At 48.6% G+C, this 25,180-nt stretch overlaps 1 protein-coding gene across 5 annotated transcripts in view; it reads left to right on the forward strand.

Annotated features, from left to right (window-relative positions):
• Nucleotides 1–283: 283 nt before the first annotated feature.
• The window catches only part of LOC144150257 (influenza virus NS1A-binding protein homolog), a 79,643-nt gene continuing 54,746 nt past the window's right edge, over nucleotides 284–25,180 (forward strand). The window contains exons 1-3 of one of the 5 annotated variants that reach the window (XR_013318495.1): nucleotides 284–513; nucleotides 871–1,006; nucleotides 3,007–3,098. Coding sequence is in view for 2 of the 5 variants with exons in the window: in XM_077682120.1 (XP_077538246.1) it covers nucleotides 970–1,006; nucleotides 3,007–3,098 (129 nt within the window). In the remaining 3 variants the exon portion in view is untranslated. Of the gene's footprint in view, nucleotides 514–868; nucleotides 1,007–3,006; nucleotides 3,099–15,430; nucleotides 15,500–24,893; nucleotides 25,014–25,180 lie in introns of those variants that run through there. The other 4 variants (XM_077682120.1, XM_077682141.1, XM_077682127.1 and 1 more) reach the window with 4 other exon arrangements.

The raw sequence follows: 25,180 nt of genomic DNA on the forward strand, positions 1-25,180 counted from the left end.
AGGTGGCAGCACGAGTACAACGCCAAACCAAACGAAAGAAAAATTATGAACAACGTAAGTGGTTGTGTATTTTGCACCAAACTTACACCGAATATTGAAAGTGTGAATGCCGTGCTTTCACTAAGTTGAATGCCATTTTCGGGTAGAGCGATGTTGCTTGAGAGCAAGAGTTAACGCACCCAGAAGGGAACACACACGCACGCTCCGTAGGCTTCTCTGATTGGTTGCTATATGACGTCAGAGTGTTGTTAGGATAAGCAGCTCCTGTGCATGCGCGTTATGCGATCGTGCCTCCGTTGGCTCCGTTGCTCCGTCTCTTCGCGCTTCGGGAGAACGTTCTCCAGCTGCCGTTGCTCGTAAACTACTCCGTTAGGTCGCGAGCATTTTTTTTAACAGCGGAGGTGCCAACGTTTCGCATTAATTACCCATTTGCCGTAGTGTTACTTTTTTTCGGCGCATCCTACGAAGCCATCTCCTCTTGAGGAGGCTACCGGTGTGCTCTGCGTGTCAGAGGTGGGTGCTCTACACTTCTCTCTTTCCGATCGCGATTGCAGGCATGCCATCTGTCTATTTTAAATGTTACCGTCTTCTGTGACATTTGAAGTACCGGAACCTACTCTCTTTAAGGTGTGTCTTCAGCTATCGTAGGCAATTACCCCCTTACTGCCGTGGGCCTTCCTTCCGCCACATGCACGGAAAAGACGGGTGGCTTAAGGCCTGAGCCATGCTCCGGGGTTGTGAGCACCGGGTTAGGTTTAGCCGTGGGCCTAGTGCTATGTGTAGGGAATAGCTCCAGTCAGTCGCTAGTGGTTGCGGCGTTCACATGGCTTTGCGTTGAGTAGTTATCGACAATTTTCATTCCGTCGGCAGCTCGGAGGCCAAGATTCTGTTGGCGGTCATCCTCCTGCCGCCACCATTTCCGGGAACACCCTGCCGAGTTACTTCGCTGCAAGGCATGCACGTGTTCTTATGACGGCTGCTCTCGGTCAAGCCATCCCACATCAAGGTTTGTTACGCATTCTTCTTCTCCGTGCGTGCGGCGCTTTGTTTCTGGGCACGCTGACATGCTGAAATAGGTGGTACTCGCATGGTAACTGCTTAATGGCCTAGTTTACCGTGGCTGGCGCAAGACTTCGCTCGTCGCCCGGCTACGTGCAGCGGAAGCTCTCTTCAACGCGTCGCGCGCCGTTACTGCTCCATCTGGATCGAGTTCCTGCAGTGCCAACAGCCGATCGGGGAAGCAGCCAGCCTGCCATTACGCCTATCTTCTTAATACGTATCTTCTTCAATCGCGCATATTTATTATGCTACAAACTCTGACACACGCGCTCTCGCATGATCATCCTGGTTTCCTAATGACTGCGTAAAAGCACCATCGTAGCTGTCAGTTATGCTTCATTGTCTTTATTTTTATTTTTTAGTCGTTCAGAAATGACTGGCCTATCAGGCAGGTCAACTTGTGGTAAGGTTGTTGACAAAACGAACTCCGCATGCAGTGTACGGGCTGCAGTGCACTCATTGCAGTAGAAGTTTTACATTATTCGCAGCATCTCTCTGCTACACACTAGACTATGCACATGTACATTTAGTCTAATTTGTTCCGCATTAAGTGAACGCAGTGCCTATCTTTACGTCCGACCGACCCAAAAGGAAAATTAATGTCCGACCTAGCATTACCCTGTGTCCAACGTAACCTCACGTAAACAAAATTAGTTACTTGTAATGTAAACTCAAGCAAAAAATTAAAGTTACTGCTGACAGGAACCAGAAATAAAAACAAGTTTCATCCTATGTAATCTATGTAACTTTATTGGAGGCTTGGGCAGTAATTAGTTACTAGTAATCCGTTACCAGTAACTAGTTACTTTTCACAGTAACTTGTAACTGTAAAACTGTTACGTTTTTACACAGTAACTTAACAGTGAGTACAGTTACTTTAGTTTTTACAAAAATTATCCAACAGCACCACTTGATAAAGGCTGACATATAGTTTGCGCTTTCCACTTTCCCATATCCTCTTCTTCTTTTCCATATCCTCTCCTCTTCTTTCCCATATCCTCTCCACCTTTCATCTTTCCACAACACGGCTACCCTCACAGTTTAGCAGGGGAGGTCAGTCTTAAAGGTGATTTCATAAAACGTTTCCTTCGCTTTGAGTTTATCAGAATCAAGAAAAAGAGAAGAAGCTGAAAATTAGACCTCTGAAAATAGAGCTCTCTGAAGTCAACTTTCAGAACAACTCGTATTAAGCACAATGAGTTTTGCCAATAACTTCCCTGACACAAATAGGGCATCAGCGAAAAAGTTCATGCAGCAAAATGAGGCATGCATGATTGTTTTTGTTGGGCTTGAGTTTGCTTATTTTCTGTTCCGTTCGTTTAGGAATTTACCTCGTGCAATTTTGACTACCCGCTTACCTTTGTACGTTTGTGTAAAATAAATTGTATCATTTATGATCTATTACTTATGGATTGTAGTAACAAAAAAGTAATGGCATTACTTTTCTACGGTAACTGTAACAAGTTACTTTTGGTATCTCTGTAACTATAACTGTAACAGAATTACTTTTTTGGCTGAGGTAACCGTAACAGTGTTACTTGTTTCTGGTAACATGCCCATGACTGCGTTACTGTAATGTTCTGCTTCATGGCCCATACATAAAGTGACCATATTCCTCAGACCCCAAAGTGGGACAAGGGGTGGGGGTGTGTAAGAAAGAACGTGAAAGAAAGAACACATAGCTTAAATGACAAATTGCACTTTGTATTACTGCATCTGCACCATGGAGCCTTCCTGGTCCTCTAGGTTTTTTCCTGGCCGGTAACTGATACGTCTTGCTTAAATGAATTTCCTCCAATAGTTTTTCATTTTTGCTGATGTGTCTCTACCGCTCGCACGTCATTTGCAGAAATCTCTCTACGTTAATAAAAAAAAAAAAAAGGAGGAAAATGAAAACGGTTCTGTAACAGGCATCGAACCCACCTCACTTCACCCACCTCTGTGTAGGAGGAACACGCTCTGGGCCACAGAAACCTGGAAGCATTTGGTCACTGGTGCAATTTCAACCAATTTACCAGTGCTGCCTCGGACATAACAAAGTAATAATTTGTCTTTGCTTTCGTTTCTTTTTTTTTTTTATGCATGTATGCATGTCAAGTCATGTATGGGCCAAGAAGAGGAACAGTACAATAAGGTTGCCTTGATTATGTCAGACACTATTTCGGGAGACATAATTTTTTGTTTCTTAGTTGAGTTGGACTTCACTCTAAAGGAACAGACAACCGATTTTTGTCGAGTATATTTTTTTCATTCCAAATCAAAGGGCATCACTCAAAACACCTTAACCCGAAGCAGTTTTGCTGATAGCGCCCTAGAACTTTTGAAATCAGAATTTTTAGATCTGCCAGCCATACGTGTCCCGCCAAAAGGAATGCTGGCAACCATGGCAGTGAGCCGTGCTGCAATGTACTTTTAACTGCATGCGAGATTAATAGAGGCGCTCAAAAACTTGTCCCCGGCTAAAACAACAAACGATAATGTGCAACCTTTCCTGTTCCTTCATGCGGTTCTTGATTCGCGCGTTGAAATCGACGGAATTGTTGGGACGCGCAAGGTAGTGTCACGTTTAGACACTACATGTCGCCACCTTTTAGGCTTCAGAAATTTTAGTGCAAAATTAAAATTATTTTCACCTGTTTATTTAGAAATCTCTCGTGTTTACTTGAGTATATAAAATGCTGGCTTTCATATGAGCTGAAGGGCATGCACTCCACAAAAATCGGTTGGCTGGCCCTTTAAGTTTTTACTTGAGGTTACATCGAACGTAACTCGTACGTGTATCTTGAGGGTACGTCGTCAGATGCAACTGTAATTGTTACTTTGAGTTATATCGGACGTAACTTAAATGTCAATTTCAAGTTACGTAACTCGATACATTGGGGTAAGGTTTTACCGGGCTTGACTTTAATTTTTATTGGGGCTCTGTCGGAAGTAATTCTAGACACTGCGTTAAACGAATAGTTGGTTTGCAAATCCCACTTATAAAAATTATCTCTAGCCTCTTCCCGGGACTTAAAGGCCAACTGCGCTCAAATTTCACCTCGACCAAATTTATTTTTAACGTGTAGTAAGTACGCCCAAATCAGCAGGGACACGAGTGGTAGCCCTGTGAAACGCCTCGTTAATCAGTCAGCAGCGTTTAAAAAAGCTCCTCCGCAGACCACGCTGCATCTGCTGGCGCATCGCGTAAACAGCCATGACGCGCCTGTGACATTCCAGCCGACGGGGGTTTCTTCCTCTGGCCAGCCACGCAGCTGGAGAACCAGTCGAGCTCTGCTGCGCACGCGTCACCCATTTGCTGCCCCGTGCGCACGTAGAGCTTGCACACAGGCTTGCTCCTGAGCTGGTGACCGTCCGGCCGCCTGCTGGACGGCTGCAACGTCACTCCAACGGCCGCACTCTCCTCGGTTTCGGTTTCACAATCGCCGATTTTTGCAGACCGCTTGCAGTGTCCACGCCCGTATTTCAGCTGTTAAATTTTGCATGTTTCTTTCATTTTCAGCAGACTATATGGAAATACGGTTTTGAAGAGGTCGAAATTTTAAGTGCAGTTGGCCTTTAAGTATACACGGTAATCATAAAGACAAGAGTAAACATGACTTTTGGCATGTTCGTTTTATTTTTGTAGAACAAAATTATTTTATTGGCATTTTTAGCACAAATGAGGGCCTGGAGTTCGACTTCACATATGGGCGGGCTGTATTGTGGGTTACATGTACACTATACAGGAAGCTTGTAATCGTCGAACAAGGTACCTTTACACTTTGCATGGTAGCTTTGGCTGAATTTAAATAATTGTAAATGAACTTGCGGAACGGAAAAAAGCGCTGCTTTTTAAAATTGACCTTCGAAACTCGGAGTACTGTGGTGGGAAATAGAACTAGCCCAAGCTTCCTCATTCTTGTGCATAAAATGCAGTGGCATAATGAAAACAAAATCAGATTGACTGTAATGTGCATTTGATTTTGTGTCAGCATAAAAACTGAATTAATGATGATTTAATAACAAGGGTAGCAAAATAGTGTGAATTTTTCTGGTATACCACAGATAAGCAGGGTTTATATGTGGCCTATGCCATGGCCCAGACATAACTTAAATAAATGTCTGTAATGACAAAGAAGACAGTTGCATACTTAGAAGTAATGCTTTATTCATCTTGGAGAATTTCTGTATCACATGTTGGCATGTACTAATATCAGAAGGCCTCCTGTGACAGTGAATTTGCAAAGTGCATGTGCACAGCATACTCAAATGTAACAAAGGAGAGGGCAGTTGCACTGAGAACCCTGATGACACTGGGATTTGCAGGAGCATTAGTTGCTGTGCAATTTCTTGGCAGATCAGTTTGATGTCGGTTACGTTTAATAGTTCAAGAAATGCGAATGCAGTGGTAGTGAGTGCTATAAGACAACTTCTCAAAGAAGGGATGTGTGCCAGTGGCGTTCTGAGCAGCCGAACAAGGGCTGAAGGCCACCAGTCCTGTTGGTGGCGCAAGTGGGCAGTGAGAGACGCACTCGCATTTCGAGGCAGGAGGCAGCTCGCCAGGAGATGGAATATAGCGACCTTCCTGCATGTGACCAGTGATGCCCACCCAGCAGCAATGATGCAGTGGAGCAAACCTTGACTACTTATGGTAGTCCGACAGTGGGGCACTGAAGAGCCCTGACAAAGTAAGAGAGCATAGGCGCTTTCCTCACTACACATTCCACAGAAGAAATCAAGAGGGTTAGATGCTGATCCTGTATCAATCCACAGTGTAGAAAATTTACGAATCATCATCGCTGCACCAATGAAATCGTCATCAGTGCCTGTCATTAGGTTGGAAGCTCGAGCTGCTTTGTCTTTCTCCTGTCACTGTCCTGTAAACACCGCCATATCATCGGGACGTCGCGGCACTTGGTCTCTTGTGTATTTTGCACTCAGTATTCCAGGTGTGGGCACTCCAGTGCTCTGTATAGAGGCCTCAGCATGCTGCTCTAGCTCATCTCCGCATCGTGGTTACTAGAGCCAACATTTGTCTAACCTGGGAAGTGAGCTTGGAAATTAAACAGCTTAGACTTAGCCAAGAAGCTTAGTGCTAGATATGCAGGAAACAGAGGCTCTGCCAAGGGTGAGGTTTAAAGGGTGAGGTTTTAATCTGTGCTGCCCCGAGGAGGTGATCAGCATTGCAGGGCCCTTGAAAAAAATTCATCTGCAGTTTGTTCTTGGTCAACCTGGAGTTGGTGGTACTCCTGAGAGTTTTGAGCGGGCTTTACTGTGGCAAGGTCATCGATATACAGAAGGGCTGTGGAGCACTGACAGTGGGTGATGTCCTGTGTGAAGATCTTGAAATGTAGTACTTGCCCGCCGCGGTGGTTCAGTGGCTAAGGCGTTGCGCTGCTGAGCACGAGGTCGCGGGTTCGATTCCCGGCCGCCGCGGCCGCTTTTCTGATGGAGGCGAAAAGCAAACATGCCCATGTGTTCGAGAGTTCGGCGCACGTTAAAGATCCCCAGGTGGTTGAACTTAATCCGGAGCCCTCCACTACGGCACGCCTCATCGCCTGCATTGCGTCGGCACGTTAAACCCTACAATCAATCAAATGCAAGACTTAAAGACCAAGTGCACTCAAATTTTTGACGATGTAAAAATAATATCACCAAATAGTACCCATAAAAAGGGTGCGAAATGCAAAATACTGCACTTTGAACATCAACACACGCGACGGAAATTGCTCAGGACATTGGCGTTCGGAACCAAAACTGAATAGAAAAGGCGGCCTTTAGCGGCGGCCGGACGTGATGTACAGTCATGGACAATTCAAATACGAACCACGGAGCGCATGGCTGAAGATACCGGTGCAGTCACCTGGCAGCGGCCGTGGAAAACGCACGGGCATGCGCAGTTGAGATGACGGGAGCGAGGCTGCGTGTCCCAGTGCGATATGTTGCCCTCTCCTCGCTCGAATGCTTGCCTTGTCACCATGCCACCAGAGCGCTGAAAACAATTGTTAGCGATGCGGCGCGAAATAGCATCTGCAGCGACTGTGTGCTCGGCTCACACGAGCGCCTGCTCCCCGTGTGTGCCGGCGTCACATTGCCGACATAGCTTTGTATGTGGAAGGCAGTAACTTGATCAAATAACGATGGACACCTGGGTCACACCCAAACCATACTCAGTAATGCCCGCTCCGCAGGTTTCTACTAGCAGTGAGGTGCCTGCCAAAAAAAAAAAACGAAAAAAATCGGGCCGCCAAAATTGATGTGCAAGGGCAACTGGCCTATAGAATGGTTGGACCTGCATATCTTCTTAATTTTTGTGAATATTAGAATTCTGCCAGTGATTTTCCCAGCCCACACAATGCTTGCAGTTAATGCATATGATTGGAGACGAATTCTGGTGGTATATCGATTTGTTACAAGCACTGAATCCGCCAAGTGACTCAGCCATGACTCCGTCGAACAAAGGCGCATTCTTGTTGGCGGCCAGCTCATTGTTCAATTCCCGAGCCACTGCACCACGAACGCAAAACAATGCAGTGCCATCAGAAGTTAGGCGGCATGCATTTATTTTTGTCTCCATTTATGCGTGCTGGTTTTCTTCAAGAAAGCATGATGAGCTCAACAGTATACCTTGCGATAGCGTGCACGCGTTTCCCACGCAAGCACTGGCCGCACCCGCAAGCAATTACGCACCGCATTGCTCTCAACGCGACCAACACTCTCAGCTGCAGCGGCGGTAGTACTTGCAGTGCTTGCAGCGCTCTTGCGGCATGGTGACAAGGCAAGCATGCGAGCGAGGAGAAGGCAACATATCGCAGTGGGACACGCAGCCTCGCTCCCGTCATCTCAACTGCGCATGTCCGTGCGTTTTCCACGGCCGCTGCCAGGTGACGGCACCGTTATCTTTGGCCATGCGCTCCGCGGTTCGTATCTCAATTGTCCATGACTGTACGTGATGGAACTGAAGTGACAGCGCCAGAACCGGCGGCCGCTCAGAGCCACCTTCAAAGCGCGTGGTAGCGTCGCGTTTCGCACTGTTATTTCCACAGAACTACTTCCACTAACGTTTGCCCATGATAGTGGAGTTAGGCTCAAATCCGGCATCCTGTTGCCATCAATCCAGGTGAAGTAGACCGTCTGACAGTAATTTTTTTCCATCAGAATAACTGCCGCAGTAGTAATTCTTGGAATTCCGAGTAAAAAAGCAGACCCTCATTTGTGAAGCTACTTGCTCGCACGATATCGAAAAGCAGCTTTCGTTAGCCGGCGCCTCGGCTATCACATCGCTCTCTTTGAAGGGAACAAACCACAGGCGGGCGGAGATCAATCACTATTTTTACTATACATTACGTACAAACAGCTTCGTGAATATCGGCGCTGTATTATTTGCCTTGCTCTACATCGAGAATTGAATTATAAAAGTTGTCTGAAACTATAAGCCAGCTTCCACAGCTTAATGATGCACTAAAACACGGAAAAATTTCCTATCTGCCACTGTTTTCTACTTTCACCAGAGACATGTGCTGTTGAAAACATTTTACTTTCAAGTAAACTAAATCTAACGCTTTAACAAAGTAAATACTTCACTTGAGAATTGAACAAAAATCTAGTTTATTGTTTAGGAGAGGAGCAGTTTCGTTAACTTTCGCACTTTGTGAAGACGACGGCCGATATTTGTGCGGATGTATTTGTTACTACGAGAAAGGCTGATTTTGGCCCTCTTAGCGAGTGAGGCTAAAGTCACACAAATGCTCATACTTGCGTGTACCACAACTCTAGTTATGTCGTCAAGCTTTTGGAAAGATCTAAAGGATGGAGGTGGCGTTGGGCCAGCCCAAATATGGACAATATTGGACGCGGAAGGGCAAGTGGTCAAGGATTTATAAAATATATTTTTTTTCTGTGGTGTAGGTTCAATAGAAATGACAAATATAAGGCAAGTGGTCGTTTCGCGCTATTTTGTTCTTTGAGTAAAAATATTATTTTCAAGTAAAAAAACGTTTTGCTAACTTCAAAATGTTCACAAGCGCATGAATAGTTTGTAGCTTCTAATCTTTTTTATTGCATTAAAAAAATGGCGGATATTGCTGCCTATGCGGTTAGTTTAAACATGTGATGGTGGCGGCGATACAGAGCACTGGTGTAGCAGAGAAACCCCGGGCGAACGCATCCCTGCACCCGGCGAAGCGCCCTGCGAGTCATCGGAGAAGCGCGAGCTTCATGGGACAGGTTCCCCAACCCCCGTCGACCACAGGCCACTCAGAACTTGTTTCGGCGACTCTCTGCCAGTTCAAACGTCTGCTTGGAGGCACTTTGAACGACGGTACCTAGTGTGCTGTGTGCTTACGAAGCTTAAGATTTCGCCATGGTGATTTTAAGAGCAGAGACTACTTATCTGGATCAAATTTGGACAAAGAAAAATTTGAGTGCAGTTGGCCTTTGAGACTGCCCCAAGGGATACCCAAGGTGACACATAGCTACCGAAACTGCTGTGGCAAATTCTACTTGCTTTGTGTGACCAACCAAGATGCAGCAGATCCATTCAAGGGGACTGGATACTCCTGTAGCACAGAGCTTATGTTGGAGCTTATGTTGGCCGCCTTATTGAAGGCTTGCTCAAAGTCAAGTTTTAGAAGCTCATAGGGTATGCAACCATCTGTAGAGCTACTGGGTAAGAGCTGGCGCACAGCTCGGACCAAGGTGGAAACCGTATCTGTGCGGCGAGAGCAAACGGTGGCACTCAAGATGTTATCTGTTGACCAGTGACTTGGGCGAGTAGTTTCCTGCAGTAGGATTATGTGGGCCAATTTCCACTGCTGTGAACAGCCCATTTAGAAGAAATTAGGGAACATGCATGCCAAGATTGGGCTCAACTGGTTGCGTGGGCACATTCAAGTCCAAGTTTAGGAAAGCTGGATGGGCTTTGTCAGTTTCCACATGCTGCAATTGGTCAATGTGATGAGGGAAGGCTTCCTTGATGTCGATGTGGTTGTTCTAGAGTGTTGCAAGGGGTTGAGGGCAATGAGTTTTATTGGGAGGCAGAGTTGGTGAGTTCTTCAGTGGTGTGCAAGAGGATGAAAATGTGTCGCTGAAGTTCACTATGGCTTTAAATTGAGTTATGATGTCCTTTGACTAAGAACTCTGTCTGGGATTTTTCGTTTGTTAACAGAAACCCAGAATATCTTGGGGAAATGCTGGGTTTTCCAGCTATTGACTCCTTAGTATTCTCGATGCGTTACAATCTTTTTAGCACATGGAAAGAACAGGTGAACACAAAGAACTGACAAAACATAGAATGTAGCAGCAGAAATACAAAAGATATCACAAGATTCTAGAAAATATTGTCTTTAAATACAAATGTCGAAACTCCAAAACATTCTATGTGCTCCGCGCCATTCTTTTTCTTTCAGGCTGTTTGTTCTTATTTTAGTTTAGATCTGTTTTCGTATTTGATTCATCAGGTTGTTGTTTGACTTAGCCATGAAGACAATGTGCAAGTTTGTTCATTCGAAAGATTGCCTCGTTAGAATAAAACTGATACCACTTTTAACGCAAACTCCACTAAAATACGCTATATAAAAAAATACGGTATAAAAAAATACGCTATACCGTATTTACCCGATTCTAACGCGCCCCCGATTCTAACGCGCACCCGATTTTCCTGGCAAAAAAACGAAAAAACTTGCACCTCCGATTGTAACGCGCACGGGACTTTGTGACCCAGACAAACGAATGCGAGAGAAACGGGCGATTTATTTCCCGAAGTAATCTCACTCATCTCACTCCTCGTCGCTCTCCACTGACCACAACATCTCGGCCTCGGTGCCTTCAAGCGCGTTCGCGATGCCACACTTCTGAACGAACGTTCAACCATGGTCGATGGGATCGTAGCCCACGCCTCGCACGCCCATCCCGAGAGCTTCTCCAGAGGTGCACGTTTCAGCCGACCGCTCATTTTGAACGCGTGGGAGCCGCTGCTGCCATTGCTGTTATCAAGCGTGGAAGTGAAACGATTTGACGATTATTGTGAACGCCGATAGAAAAGCCTAGGCGCCTAGGTTTGCTGCGTCCGAAAAATTGTTGCTAAAAGCTTTGGCGTCATCCTGAGATGGCGATGGCGATGGGTGGAACGAAATTTCCGCTGTTGCGGCAGTTTCGGTTTTGTATCCGATTCTAATGCGCATGCGATTTTTCGGCCTATTTTTTCGGAAAAAAACTGCGCGTTAGAATCGGATAAATACGGTATATGCGACTCACTCGCTCATTTCCCGCACTAGAACCTATGACGTATTATGGGTGGGGCTGCTAACAGCAAAGGCAGGTCAGGCAGTGCTTATAAGCTTGCAGAACAAGCTATTTGCGCTTTTCATAGCAGTAAGGATCGCGGGGTAAACAATGGAAGTTACAAATGCACAAATAAACGTAGAAACCAGTGTGTATATTGCGTGCTATGCTTGTTATAGCTTCACAGTAGTGCAGCACTCTGGTGATGTCTCAATTGGCACAAGCGACATTATCTTATGCGACCCTGTTTGTCGAGCATACCCAATGTTTCATGAAGCTAATACTATCAACTGTAACAAAAATAAGCCAGGTGCATATAGGGTCATGAACACACAGCGAGTGTGGACAAGCGGGCGTGAGTGGTATTGTGGTGCCACCTAGAGGATGGACGGTAAACGAAGTAATGAAAGACATTTTGTCGTCAGCTGCAGCCCTAGTTAACGCACTTCATTTCAAATACCTGCCACTTATGTCACAAAATGCGCGATTTAGCGGGAGAATTGAAATTTTGGCTTAAAGTGTGTAATTTATCAGTGAATAAAGCATCGTTTGCTGCCGTACAAGCGCTGTGGGCACTATAAAACATTAAATCTTTCGAATAAAACAAACTTGCATTTTGTCTTCATGGCCCCTTTAAGTCGTTAAGGGACAATAGACCATCTGGTGTCCATTGAGGAATACACTATTTTAATGTGACGCATGCTGTATCTGTTAGTATTTATGGCTTCCACTGGATCCAGCCCCTTTCTTCTGGGCCTGCCAGTGTTTCTGCGAATTATTTGCGAAACTTTGGGGTTTGATCTCATTTCGGTTTTGTGTCCTGTTTCTGTTGCAATGTATTTTGATCCATTTAGACAAAAGATTGGTGGAGGAGCAAACCTTTGCCCTTGCATGCAACTGATTATTGGCCCATTTCAGTGGTTGAAGCATTGTGGGGAGGCTTGCAGCATTATGAAATATTTGCTCAAGAAAAATGAGCAAGCTTGGCATAGGCTAGACTGTGCAAGGACATTGATTAACAGGTCAGGCGCCTAAGGGGATTTGAGATTTAGAGGCGTGCTGCGGGGTGGCTGCAGGGACACAGTTGGCTGTTCTCAGCTTAGCATGCTGTGTTTTCAGCTTAGCATGCAGGTTGTGTTTATGGACGGACAAACACTACAGATCTCATAGCATTAAGGTTTATACAGGCAAAAGCCGGAAGCAACTCTGTGGAGCTTCGAATTTTTGATAACCCAGGTCAGGCTTATATAATTCAGTTTGGTAAGCAAAGCCATTCTTCTGCAAACAAGTATTTTTTTTTCTTGATCAGAGGCCGTTTAAACCTTTACAAACGTGTGTGATGCAATGTGTGTCACAGTGAACCTCTTTCAAAAATGGCTTAGGTATTTATAGCTGTATAGCTACATGAGAGGCATATGAATATACGTGCAGTGCTTGGTTCAGTACCCAGCATGAAGTTCCTTGCATCAGGCCCTAGTCAATTACAGAACAGGCAGCTTTTGTTGTTCTTGTTCTTGTTTTTGTTAAGGGTACATCCTGACAACTTACTGCTGTCCTCAGCAATCCTGACATTTCTCCTACCTTGAGTAGAGGACAAATTGGGCATGTGTCCAAAAAACATCATTGGAGGCTCAAAAGCTGAAATTTCATTCTTCCCTCGCTTTGCCTCGTTCAGTGTTGACAAAAATGAGACTAAGAATCTATACCCTGCAGGGCTCGTACACGAAAGATAGTCATGAACTTGGCTAAAATGTATATCATCTGAGGTGATTCATAATTTCCTTGCACCAGTTTTGATGTCGCAAACACTACAGATGCAACGGATGTTTTTTTCTTTTTTTCTTGATGGTTAGTCCTTTGTGTCATGCTTCAACTGTGACAGTTGAATAATAATTCTTCCATGCACCTCTTATACTAGCGCTTGACACTCGTCACATATTGCAGTGATATTAGTTGAACCAGCAGTACTAACAGAGGCTATGTGGTTGCTCCAGTGCTACCTGAGGAATCTCTGAGGAGGCCTGTTGAAGTAATTAGTTTTGCAGTAGTTGACGTGTCTGTTAAAAGCAGTGAAATGGTGTGTTTGCAATAAAGTGTGCTCAGGGGCTTTTTTTTTTTTTTTTTATGCTCAAAGAGTGGTGGATAATCTTACGTTCACCGTTCACCTGAACCTGATTGTGAAAGTAAAGGATCCACAATCTGTCAGCGACCCGCCAATGATTGTAGGTGTCGTCTGTGTCAAGTTACAGCACTGGGGAAGTTCTTCAGTCATGTGGCTGTGATGTGCAAATTCGCGATGGTTGGCGCTTTGTCCTACTCTTTCGGCCGCCGGGCCACATGTCACGTCGGTCTGTTTTTGCGGGTGCACGGCTGCTCATCGTCGCCGGGAAAGGGCGGGCGTGCGTGCGACGTTGCGTCTGTCGTTTGCCGTTTGTGCGCGTCTGCCTCTTGGTTGACCTTGAGCCGCGCGTGTTACCCTCCGTCCTGATACGTATCGAGGATGTCACGCGCCCGCCTTCTCTCCTTGCGTGAATAGCGTGGCTGGGCGGTCCGTAGGTGCGCGTATCTACGTGTATCCATTTGGTCTCGTTTCTCTTCCTGTTCTCTCCCTCCCTATGACGTGAGGAGGAACGGTCGAACGAACTAGGTGCCAGGTGTCGCGCACGGAGCGCGTTGAAATGAAGGCTTTCCAGAAGCGAAAGGCCAAAGGGGAGGGTGCGCTTGCCTCGTGGATCTCGGTCTGTTATTGATGAAGCCGCTCGACCCTTACTGATACCAGCGTTGATATATTACTCATACCGAACCTAGTCACGGTCATCTTTTTGCAATTGGGTGGTTCACTTTTTAGATAAATGCTATATCAGTTTTCCTCTGGGCAGAAAGGCTACAGGATATACTCGATATGTTGCTGGTGCCTCCCCAATGAATATGTATTCATTTTTTTTTCTCTTTCACCAAAAAGTATAATGACGTCACTGACGCCTGTGTGTATGTATTCATTCCTACTGCGTTTCTCCTCTGCAGCATATGAACCTACATCTCTTGTACTGGTATTTCGTGTACAGACGTCAATCTCAGCGAGGAGAAAATAAGCTGGCAGCTTTTCGTTGGGTAAATCATTTACGTACGTACATCATACTCTCTAGCCTGTGAAGTTGCGAATGAATGAATGCACACACACATGTTCCTGCGTTGGCGCGCGTTTACGATACCCTGCTGTGAGCTTGAGCCTGACTCCCCTCCCGCTACCTGCGTCCGACTGCCACGCTGCTACTTGGGATACCGTGTGCTCTCAAGAAATCGGTCCCCTCTGGAACGCCTTGAAGTTTGTGTGTGCGGCAGTATCCCATAGTATTGTGCAGTAGGCTAGCTACGAAAAATTGTAGCCATGGAAACGATTGTTCGTTGTGACTGCGCCGTCGAGTCCCGTTAACACAACGAAAGCGCGCTCTTCCCCATGACTGTCCTGCATAGAGGTAAGCAAGAAATGTAAAAAAAAAAAAAAAAAAAAACTTCGTCTGTGCCAAGTGTGGGGCAGGTGACATCAAGGCAAATGCCATCACCTCATCCGTAGTGCTGCTTCTGATGCGCACATGCAGTCCTGTGAGAGAGACACGGTCGGAGGTGCACGGGAGAGAAAAAAAAAAAAAGGTGGGCCATCGGTCAGGAATGATGCCACGCCACCTTCGTTCGACGAGCTCGGCTGCAGGCGGGTAAACATTTGCGGGTTTCCCGGCGCGACGAAGCCCGATGACCCGTTCTAGGTCTGCGCGACCACGCAGAGCGCTGACGCATGATTGGCCGCGTTCCTTGTTTATCCGCGCGGCCACGTCGTGGTTGGTGGTGAGCGGGTGGCGTCTTTTGTGGGTCTAAATCGGGCACAGCAGCCTGGCCGGTTGATAGCAAGCAGGCGGCCGATGTTCCATGCCAAGACCCCGAGCGCTTATCTGCGGCCGCGGGTGGTTCGGCTGTTGTTGACGCCGCCTCTGACGTGGCTGGGTTCGCTCCGACCGAACAGGTGCGAACGGACGTGTCCCATGCTTTTGAACTTCGCCTGTTCTGTTAGCTCTAGGGAGCGAAAAAAAACGACGTCTCGGTCGCCAGTAATCCCTTTGTCGTACGAATGCTGTGGCAGCCCAGCGGTCAAAAGCGAACGTTAACCGACCCGCACAGAAAGGTTTGCTTTATTATTTTTTCGCAGGTTTCCAGATCTCTCATGAGCGGTGAGTGTATTTGTGGCGAGTTTTAGCACTCCGTATGCTCCGTCCGTTCCGTTCGTCCGCGCGCGCAGCGCAGTCGGGTCCCGGTCTACACGGTACGAACTGAACGGACGGAGCATACGGAGTGCTAGAACTCTCTAGAATCAAAAGGCAGTTGATAAAGAACATCCATTTGGTTCGTACTGGTCCGTGGGATGTGATTTTAAAGCACATTGCAGTCATTGTATTTTGGAATCGGTTCGAATAAGAACGAATACATGGCTATGTCCGATGACGACAGTGGGCGTAGAAAATGGGCTAAGGAGTGTAAAGGTAGGAGAAATTCCCAACAGACACAAAGGAAGGAGGAGGACGAGGGTCTCCGTCGACAGCTCCCGGCTGCCATTAATTGGAGCTGTGCGACCATTTCCGTTAACCGCCAGCTTGTACGCGCAAAATGCTGGACGTGCTTGTGGTTGCATTCGAAGGTGCGGATGAAACTTCAGCAGGGATTGCAAAGGCTTGAAAATGCCTAGCAGGTTCTTCCACATTCTGTCTGTGCAATTTGCCACAATCGCGAGCGATGCGATACGATTCAGTAGATCTAAAATAACACTGAAACACTCATTCCAAACCACTGGGAGCTTTCCTTAGATATGAATTATGTAAAAAAAAAAAAAAAACTTCCTACACTTATGAAAAAACAAACAAATTAGCCGTGAAATGGCTCTTCTGTGTCTCGTATGTGAGTCGCTCCATTTAGCGGTATTAGTAATTCCATTAAGAGGAACCACTGGGAGCTTTCCTTAGATATGAATTATGTAAAAAAAAAAAACTTCCTACACTTATGAAAAAACAAACAAATTAGCCGTGAAATGGCTCTTCTGTGTCTCGTATGTGAGTCGCTCCATTTAGCGGTATTAGTAATTCCATTAAGAGGAGCGGGGTGGAACAGAGAATGTGAAGCGGGGCTACTTTTCAAGCATTTGTCCCGATCCTCCAGACTTCAATGTCTAGTCATCCTTCTCTGCAGCTTACTCATGAGGACCTTTTTTTTTAGTCCGCATTGGCTTCACTGTGTTGCGAGGCCAGTGCATACGGCTCTGCACTAGTGCAGCCAGTGCAGGTAGAACGCTCGCGTCTCATCACGTTATGGAGCCGCTACTCTTTTATGAGGGGATCCCCACTCCCGCCTCTACGTAAAGGAGGGGCGGATCATGGCCTGGTTAGTGCGTCTCAATGTGCGCGCGGACAAATTTTTCGCTAGGAGACATGTTAACGCCATTTCACTTTTATTAAAAAAGCTGGGGGGAAGGGGGGGGGGGGTGCTTCTGCAATGTTTTCCAAACATTGGCGGGCTTTTTGACCGGGGTTCAATATTGGCACTTTTGGCTCTTCTCGCTGGGAGGCTTGTTGAGGCAGATAGATGTTATTGGATGAAGAGCAGTAGCAAAAACGTGAAGCTACAGTATGGCTAAACAACAGCTATCGGAATGCCAGTGTTCGACTGGTCTCGAGGCTACAGTGTCTCACATTGTGCGCAGGTGTATGAGCCGGTTGACAAATTGCGCGGATCAGGCGACGTTCGAGACAAAAAATGACCGGGACTTCAGCATGTTCCGCGCTTTATAGCTTTACTTGTTTTGAGCAGTGGCGCAGTGACTAAAGCCCGTTCTACATGGTTTGAATTTACCTGCGATTTCAGCTGCGGCGCCGCTCGTGTGTGCAAAACGACGTATTTTCGTAGCCTGAAGCTACGAAAATAGGTCATTTTGCCGCACGACCGGCGCCGCAGCTGCGACTTTGCTGAGAAATTCACACCATGTAGAACGGGCTCAGGTGCTCAGCCCAAGAACGCCGGTTCGATCCCGGCCGTGGTGGCTGCTTGCTGGTTTAGGCGAAAAGCTAAAAGACCTTGTGTCCAGGTTTCGGCGCACGTTAAAGATGCCCAGGTGGTCAAAGTTAATCCGGAGACCTCCATTACGGCGCGCTACACCCCTCAATCAATCAATCGTTTAGTTTTGTCTCCTTGCGCGGTCTTCGGAGTTGCATTACATGTCACGAATGGGGGCGTACGCGAGGCAGTACAGTGCCCACGTGTTGGCAGCAGTGCCAGAAAGTGGCCGGGAACACGAAACCCGAGGGGCAGCGAGTCCTTGGGGGAGCACCCCAGGAGGCGGCACGCCCCCCTCGTTTTGCCTTTTGCGCTTGGCAGTGCGGCCACTTGGAACGTGTCCACCGAGCCGCCGCCGCCACTCACACGTGCCGGGGATGAGTGTGTCGCGCCGCCTTTCACGCAGCCTGCCTCTCGTGTTCCAGTCTGCGTTGGGACATTGCGCGCGCCCAGTGTCTCCCACTCTTCAGTCACTTGCTACGAGCGAGAATAATGGAGTGCACAGCGCAGAAGAGTGCGAAATGATGAGGCAAGCCCCAGACTCCATGAATGAACGAGACGACCGCGCGTTGCGTGCCAACCCCGAGCCCGGCCCTATTTATAGCCGGGCCCGACTGTCGTGTGGCCCTTTTCATTTTCGTCTTGGTAGGTCTCCAGGTTTCTGGCCGCGTCTGGCTCACGTTCGAACGCCACGAGTTGGGTGCCTATCGAAGGAGCTTTCCGCACGTTTTCGGAGAACTGGCCAAGGCCGCGGGGGGTGTGTTACAGCGGAGGCCGGACTGCTTTGTTGGGCGGGGAAGCCAAATGCTCGGAGCTCTAGTCTCGTTAGGGCGGCCAGGGGGGGAGGGGGAGCGGTTTTTGCGCGAAAGGCGAAACCGGTATGAGCTCTGGGACCCCAAGCCGTTTGGCTGCCCCTCCCCGCCACCGGAACTGCTGTGGCTGCCCTCTGACAGCCTGGGCTGCTCTCTTTCCTGAGAATCCCGTCTAGGTCGCAGCGTGCCGCCCCAACAACAGTGTCGGTGCGACCTAGCCTTTGCATGAGGCCCAGAACAGCTCGGTGGTTCTCTCTCTGCCTGCAAGCAGTGCTGATTAGCCGCACACGGGAAGGACGAAATCGTCATTCTTTGCCTTCAGCAGCTGATTTTGTTTAGCGCCATCCGTCCGAATAAACGTTTCCTTGTACCCTTGGTAGTGGCGGCGTGTCACTGCGGATGTCTGCTCAAGCCTTCGAGATTTGCGTTGTTCGGGTGCAGCAGCGTCCGTGCCTGGCCGGATGGAATAAACAGATTGAAATAAACTAACTGAATCGGCTGTGACCAATATTCACTCCCTTGAACAATTGGAATTCTGAATGGCATTGTTCTGCGATTTTGATGCATTCTTGTGTATGTGTACAATCTATTTCCAACAGGGTGCCACGTGTATTGGTATTTTTGTAACTTTGGTGCATTCCTGTATTTGTTCAAACTATTTGGATCAGTGTATCATGTGTATTGTGCCTAAAATGTTTTTTTTTTTTTTTTTTGCCCCTCCTGCTTGGGCCCTTCAGTGGGCTTGCAGTATGTTTTAAATAAATAAAATAAGCCCTGTGTGCCGCCGTTCACGTGCCTCGAGCCACCTGGCTGGGCGTAATGTCTGGTGCCGCAACTGTGAGAAGCGCATATGGACTCGAACCGTCCGTTGCGCCGCTATCTTTGCGTCGCACGCGACGGGTTTCCATCTTCTGAGTTGTCCCCTTCCTTCCCAGCATGGTTCACGGCACCGGCGTGGTTCCCCAGTGCTGTGAAACGCGTTTGAGCCCGCTGTGTTCACAATCGAGCGGGGTGCGGGTTTTATGGTATGCAAATTGTTTTGCAGAACTCGAAGCTAACGATCATCGTGGTAGCGCAGAACCCATCGACGGCGATGTCTCGTCGCCCTAGCTGCCGGTTGTCTGTTGGTGCAGCTCATCGTGAACTTGGTGCATAGTACATTTGAACCGCGTCTGAATCGAATGGACCTAGTGCGTCGGTCGCACTTCGCCCACGGATTGAGAGGCTAAACTAATACGGAGCGTGCCACGCCACAATGCCTGCATGTTTCTTCGTCGCGTTGCCTGCATCGCTGCGCGAGTCAAAAATGTGCACTCGTGGAGAGTCTCCGCCGTGTCCGTTTCCACTGTTTTTCCCCTTTTGTCGCGCAGCAGCCGCAAAACGCCGACACAGGGCGCAGCTAGTACTGGTGCGGCGGTGCTTCTTTTTCCCCCTCATCGCTGGCATTGCCTCCTTTATATGCAATGCGCGGTTGCATTGGCCTCGGGTGGCGTGGTTGTTTGAAACCGGCTGGAACCGGTGCTGACCGGCTATCGCATGTACTCGGGGAACGAGAGCGGCTCATTTTCAGTGCCACCCCCCGGGAGGGGCGTCCCTCGACGCGTGATTAAAGGCGCCATTTGGCGCCTTATTTCCTCGAAAGGACGAACTACCGTTGGCGAAGATTTGGCTTGGCGCCGGGCGCGTGTCTACGAGGCACACGGCGTCCGTTGGAGCAAAGGCGCGTCGGTTGGAGACATGTAGGTGCGCGCAGGCCAGCCATGACGGGAGATCAGTCTCTCGAAATGCGCTGGCTGTTGCGCTGTACGGTTTGCTTTGTGGCGGTGCTAGATTGCGTTCGGTCGAAGATCTGCTGACTACGCGATAGCTGTGTACAATTTCTTATATAAATATTTAAGCATGTTAGTTACTAGTGAATTCTGCATTTTTTTTTCTACGAGTACATTATCTGGTTAGAGTGGGGAAAGCGCGTGTCATAAATTCTGCAAGGGCGAACGCAAATGCCAGTGTCGGGCTCTAGTACGGACGCATCGTGAGAACACGCCTGAAATTGCTGTGGTAGCTGGGAAAAGCAAATATAGCGTGGCTTTGTGGCTGCACGCACGGCGAATGAAGACACGCTCCACGCTAACGAAAAACTGCGTATCTTGGTACTGTATTTTTTTTTTTAGTCTACTTCTGCATTTCACAGCTAAGGGAAACGAGGGCCTGCTCGTTTTGAGAGAATTTTTTATTTGATTAATTTTGGCTAAAAGGTTGCGGCAGAACCCATTCTTTTACGCATAATTATGTACGCAGATGCAGTTATTGTATTAACGGTGGTAGATACGTAATGGCTGACGTTATTCCTTACTCGATCACTACTGTATTCCAGTGGTCAAGTAGGACGTGAAGAAAACTGGTGCCATGCGTGCGCACCTATCTCGGGGTGGCATCTCGACGCACGTTGTTCCTGGGGCGATCATTCCGGTTGACGCAGAGGGCTTTGTGCCGAACTGTTCACCCACCCTCCTCCCTCTCCACTCGGAACTGCTCGCTTTCGCCTGGGACCGACGTACCGCACATTGGGTGAGGCAGGCCAGAACGCTAATTGAGATGTGTACAACCCCACTGCGCATGCGCAATCCCCTAGCGGCCAAGTCCCTAAGCAGTCCAGTAGGGGCAGCAGACGACATTCCCCACAGCTCCCGCTCAAGCGGGAAGGGGTCGTGGTTGTATTTACATCGTTCGATTTTTTGTGTGTGCTCGTTGTGCGCGGAACAATGCCCACAACTTGTGCTGCGTTCCGCTGTAACTCGGAGTGCCGAAAAGGGAGCGGTGTCGGCTTCTATCGCTTCCCGTCCGCCGCACGCGATCGGCTACGGCGGTTTGCGTCGCTCGCGTCGGCTCGGGTGATGGGAACTATAGGCTTAGCATCCTGGCGGATATTTGATGGGTGCTATCTGTGCAACTGCGAATGACAATCCGCAAAACAACTTTTCACTACACTATCATCCCCTTTCTCGCATGTGGAACTCTATTAAGTTATAACTGCCGTTTGAGCGATCGGTGACCAAGACATCTGCGTAGCATGTTTCGATGCTTCCGCGCAGGTATCGCCATCTCTCGACCGCTCGGCGCACCGCGCGCCGCGGCGACCGGTCAGCGTAGGCGGCTTGCATCGCGGCAGATATATCTGATCGCCGCTTTTAAAATAAGCCCTGACAACAATCCCTAGCACAATTTTTCACCACACTAACACCTACTTTCTCGCATGTGGAACTTTTTAGCGATCAGATTGATTCAGAAGAGCAGCGACAAGCGCGGTTGCTACCGTGGTCTGCGTCGGTTCGAGCCGCTGAGTGTGCCGAGCTGGCAGGCGCGGCCGGCGTGTGCGCGGACTGTTTCCGAGGGCAGAAAACGCTTCACGATTGCTTGCTTTATCCATTTCTTGCGAACAAACGCGCAGAATCTACAAATTCAGCTCAGCGATCATCGTAGTTGACCATGGAGCAAAAATAGTGGGCGGGGCGACGCCGACGACGCATCTCATGCGCGCATCGGGCCGTCTCAAATTCACGCGTACGACTAGTCGTGGCGACAGTCGTAACGATCAGTCGCATGCGAATCGCGTGTACCAATCGTACATGTGTCCAGCGCTTAAAGGCATTTTGCGAACTGCCGGCCTTTGTTGAGCTGGCGATCGCACTTCATGCCAGACGACTCCAAGTACTGCTCGCTCTGCTGCTCGGACGGCACACGGATCTGTCCGAGATTTCTCTGCCAGCCCTCATTCAGTGATAAGAAGCCGCCTGGTATTATGTGATGACCAGGGGCTGTCATCTTAAGGCGTTATAACACCAATACAGAAGAAAAACTTCGGCTGCTCCTCGCCGTAATGTGGGATTGCCGTGCATACAACGAGAACGCAGCCGGAGGAAACGCCGGCAAACCCTACGGCTCCAACTTCCGCTAGGCACGCTAGGTGGCAGCACACCGCAATGAAAGAGGCGGATTGCGGCCCTGGAAAAGAGGCGAACATGCGCAGTAGAGGTGTCGGGAGCGAGGGTGCTTGTCCAACTGCCCTCTCCTCGCCCGCACGCTTGCCTTTGTTGCAATGCCGTCATGTTGCGTCCATCGCCATGGCCACTGTAAGCGCAGTGGCCAGTGTCGAGCGCACTTCATGGGCACCTTGCACTGTGCACAGACCACTGGGCAGAGTCGCGTCGACGAAGAATGTTGAATCTTGCGGCCAAGCCAACCTTCTGGTGAATGCTCCATGGCAATGCAGGTATCTTGAAGAAGAGAAAAAAAAAACATTGAAATTAGCCGATAGGACGACTCTACCATTATGCTGAGTTTAATTTATTTTTCACAATCGGTTAGTTCACAGTTAAACGTTAAAAATTGCCGTCTGTTGTCAATAATTCGCCTCCTACAGACGGAGTATGGTTACAGAAAACGGCTGTAACTCTTGTTTGATCCAAAGTATCACGAAACAGATTGCATGACAAGCCGCTAAGACGACTCTTTATATTACGCCGATGAATGATTACGTAGTTCACGGTGCAGTTGTAAATATCGGGGAATTTGTGTCTGCTGTCAATACATGGGCTTCTACCGGAGGGGAACGGGCAGCAGCCCCATGCGTGTGTGTCCGCCAGAGACGACCCCAGTCCGTCCAACTTCAATTCAGCTAATCAACTGGGAAGTCCGCTCAATCGCCAACTACAAACAAACGTGTTATGCTTCGTCCACTCCTCGCACTGCGTCCAGCGTCGCTGGTCATCCTTCGCGAAGTGGAAGGGCACTAGGGCTTCGATAAGCGAGTGCCAATGTCTTGAACATTTGTCACCCAGTGCCTGACGGGCAGTGCCCACGTTTTGCGCGACCCGCACTGAAGTGTCTCTTCATAAGACAGGCCAAGAAGATAAATAATTGTAAAGGACGCATCGCTGTCTCCTTTCGGTCTTCATATCAAATTATTAAATGGCCCGTTGAGCGAAAAGGAAAAAGTCGGCGTCTGTAGCATGCGGCTAAATGGCCCCATGTGTTTTTGCCACCCAAGGCAGGGAGGCATATCTTGAGCAGACTCGGTATACCTCATGAAACCACAGCCGACCCGCAAGAGGATATTCTCCCGGAGATCAGAAACAATATCCCAATCCCTCCCCTTCCAAAACCCAGCGTTCCATGAGGATAGGCGACAGGGCAGGGCTGAAGCGCTACAGAGAAAGTACCGAGGACGGTGCGATGTATTGTACACTGATGCTGCGGAATACCATCACAGAAGAGATAAGATTGCGGTTGCGTCCGATGAGAACATGGTCATACGCGCATACTGCACGATCAGAAATAGGTCTGTCACAACGGCGGAAGAAGTGGCGATAGCGCTGGCAGCTACGTTCAAAAACACCAAAGTAATTATCTGAGACTCCAAAAACGCCATAAAAATAGATGACGAATATCAGCTGAGGTGGTCAGAATCCTTGCAAAAACCCAATGGACCATCAGGTTTTACTAATCTGGACCCCGGCCCATCAGGCTCTCAGAGGCAATGAAGGAGCAAACGAGCTCGCCCGAGGACTCACTTTACAGGCAGGCTCAGGCGCCCCTTCCACAGGACACCCATTGTCTGAAAAAGACAGGATGTTCACCTACCGAGAAATAACGCAATACTACAGGTTAACAAGAAAAGAATACTCGGACGCAGACCGCAAACTCAGCTAGAAGGAAGAGGCAATCTGGCGAAAATTATAGGTTGGAACCTACCCAAATCCTCTACTGCTTAGTAAACTCTACCCAGGTCAATTTGAACCCAAATGCAAACATTGCGAAAGCCTGGCAAGCATGGTCCGCATGATATGGACGTGCCCGCAGATATCCGACGGCACACACACCATAGACACATGGGAGGCTCTGATGCTCAGCTCAGACCTAGAAGCCCAACGGAAAATCATCAATCAAGCTCAGGCAGCCGCCAAGTCCCAAGGGATACTGGCCGACTCCTAGCAAGGGTTAAAAAAAAAAAACCGTTGATTGATAACAAAAGGTTTTCATCATCATCATCATCATTTTGAAGGGTTTCATCGCGCGAGGCGTTCCATAGCACGCGCTTTACCTTAGCGAGCGAACAGGCATGCAGCGAAATCTACCATCGCCGTCGACTGCACGGCGGCAGAAACGAGCTGAAGCGCAAGGCGTGGGAGGCAGATCGAAGCCACTCGAAAGCGCCAGGCGGAAGCGGATGGCGAAGCTCTTCGATAACGCGGGCGGGAGCAAAGCTTCGTTATTGCTTTCGCATTCAGAACACTTCAGAAGTGCTTGCGTGTCCTCGGACTTTGCTTATTTACGGCCTGATTGGCCGTCTACAAAACACCTCAATGACGTTCCGTGACCTTCGTCACTTAACGCCATCCATTAATTTATCGCGGCTTTTGTTATCACGCCGGTGCCCTAGGTGCATTGTCATTGTTTAGTGTGGGTGGCGTCGTAAGAGTGGCCGTTAACAACTCAAGCAGGGAGGCGACGCTTACGCGGATAGCATTTTACGAACAAGGGCAACGACGAGCACGCGAGCTATCCAGCAAAACATGACGCCCCACACCACCACGAGGGCTAAAGTGGCGCTGCTGCTTGGGCGGCAAGCACCACTGCAGCGGCGCGGCCTGCGCACGCTGGAAACGCTGTCAGCTCTGTGGGCAGTGTCGAGCGCGCTTCCGCGACACGTTGGCCCGCGCGCCAAGAACCCGGGCGGGCGCCTCGTGTGACAGAAAAGGGCCAGGAAGGACGTTCGAGTCTTGCCAGGTGAGCTCCGGGGACATGCCTTCACGGCGCAGGGCTTTGTAGTCAGCCGCCGATAATCAAATACCAGAGGTGGACTCTAACTTGCAGAAGTTGAGTGCGCCCCCAGAAACACGGTTCATTGCGGTGGCCACACATACATGACGCACTCACGCATAGCTGCGCTCACA

Source organism: Haemaphysalis longicornis, unplaced genomic scaffold (genome assembly GCF_048455015.1).
Source record: "Haemaphysalis longicornis isolate Haplotype H1 unplaced genomic scaffold, Haemaphysalis longicornis Haplotype H1 scaffold_1, whole genome shotgun sequence".
NCBI classification, from domain to species: Eukaryota; Metazoa; Arthropoda; class Arachnida; order Ixodida; family Ixodidae; genus Haemaphysalis; species Haemaphysalis longicornis.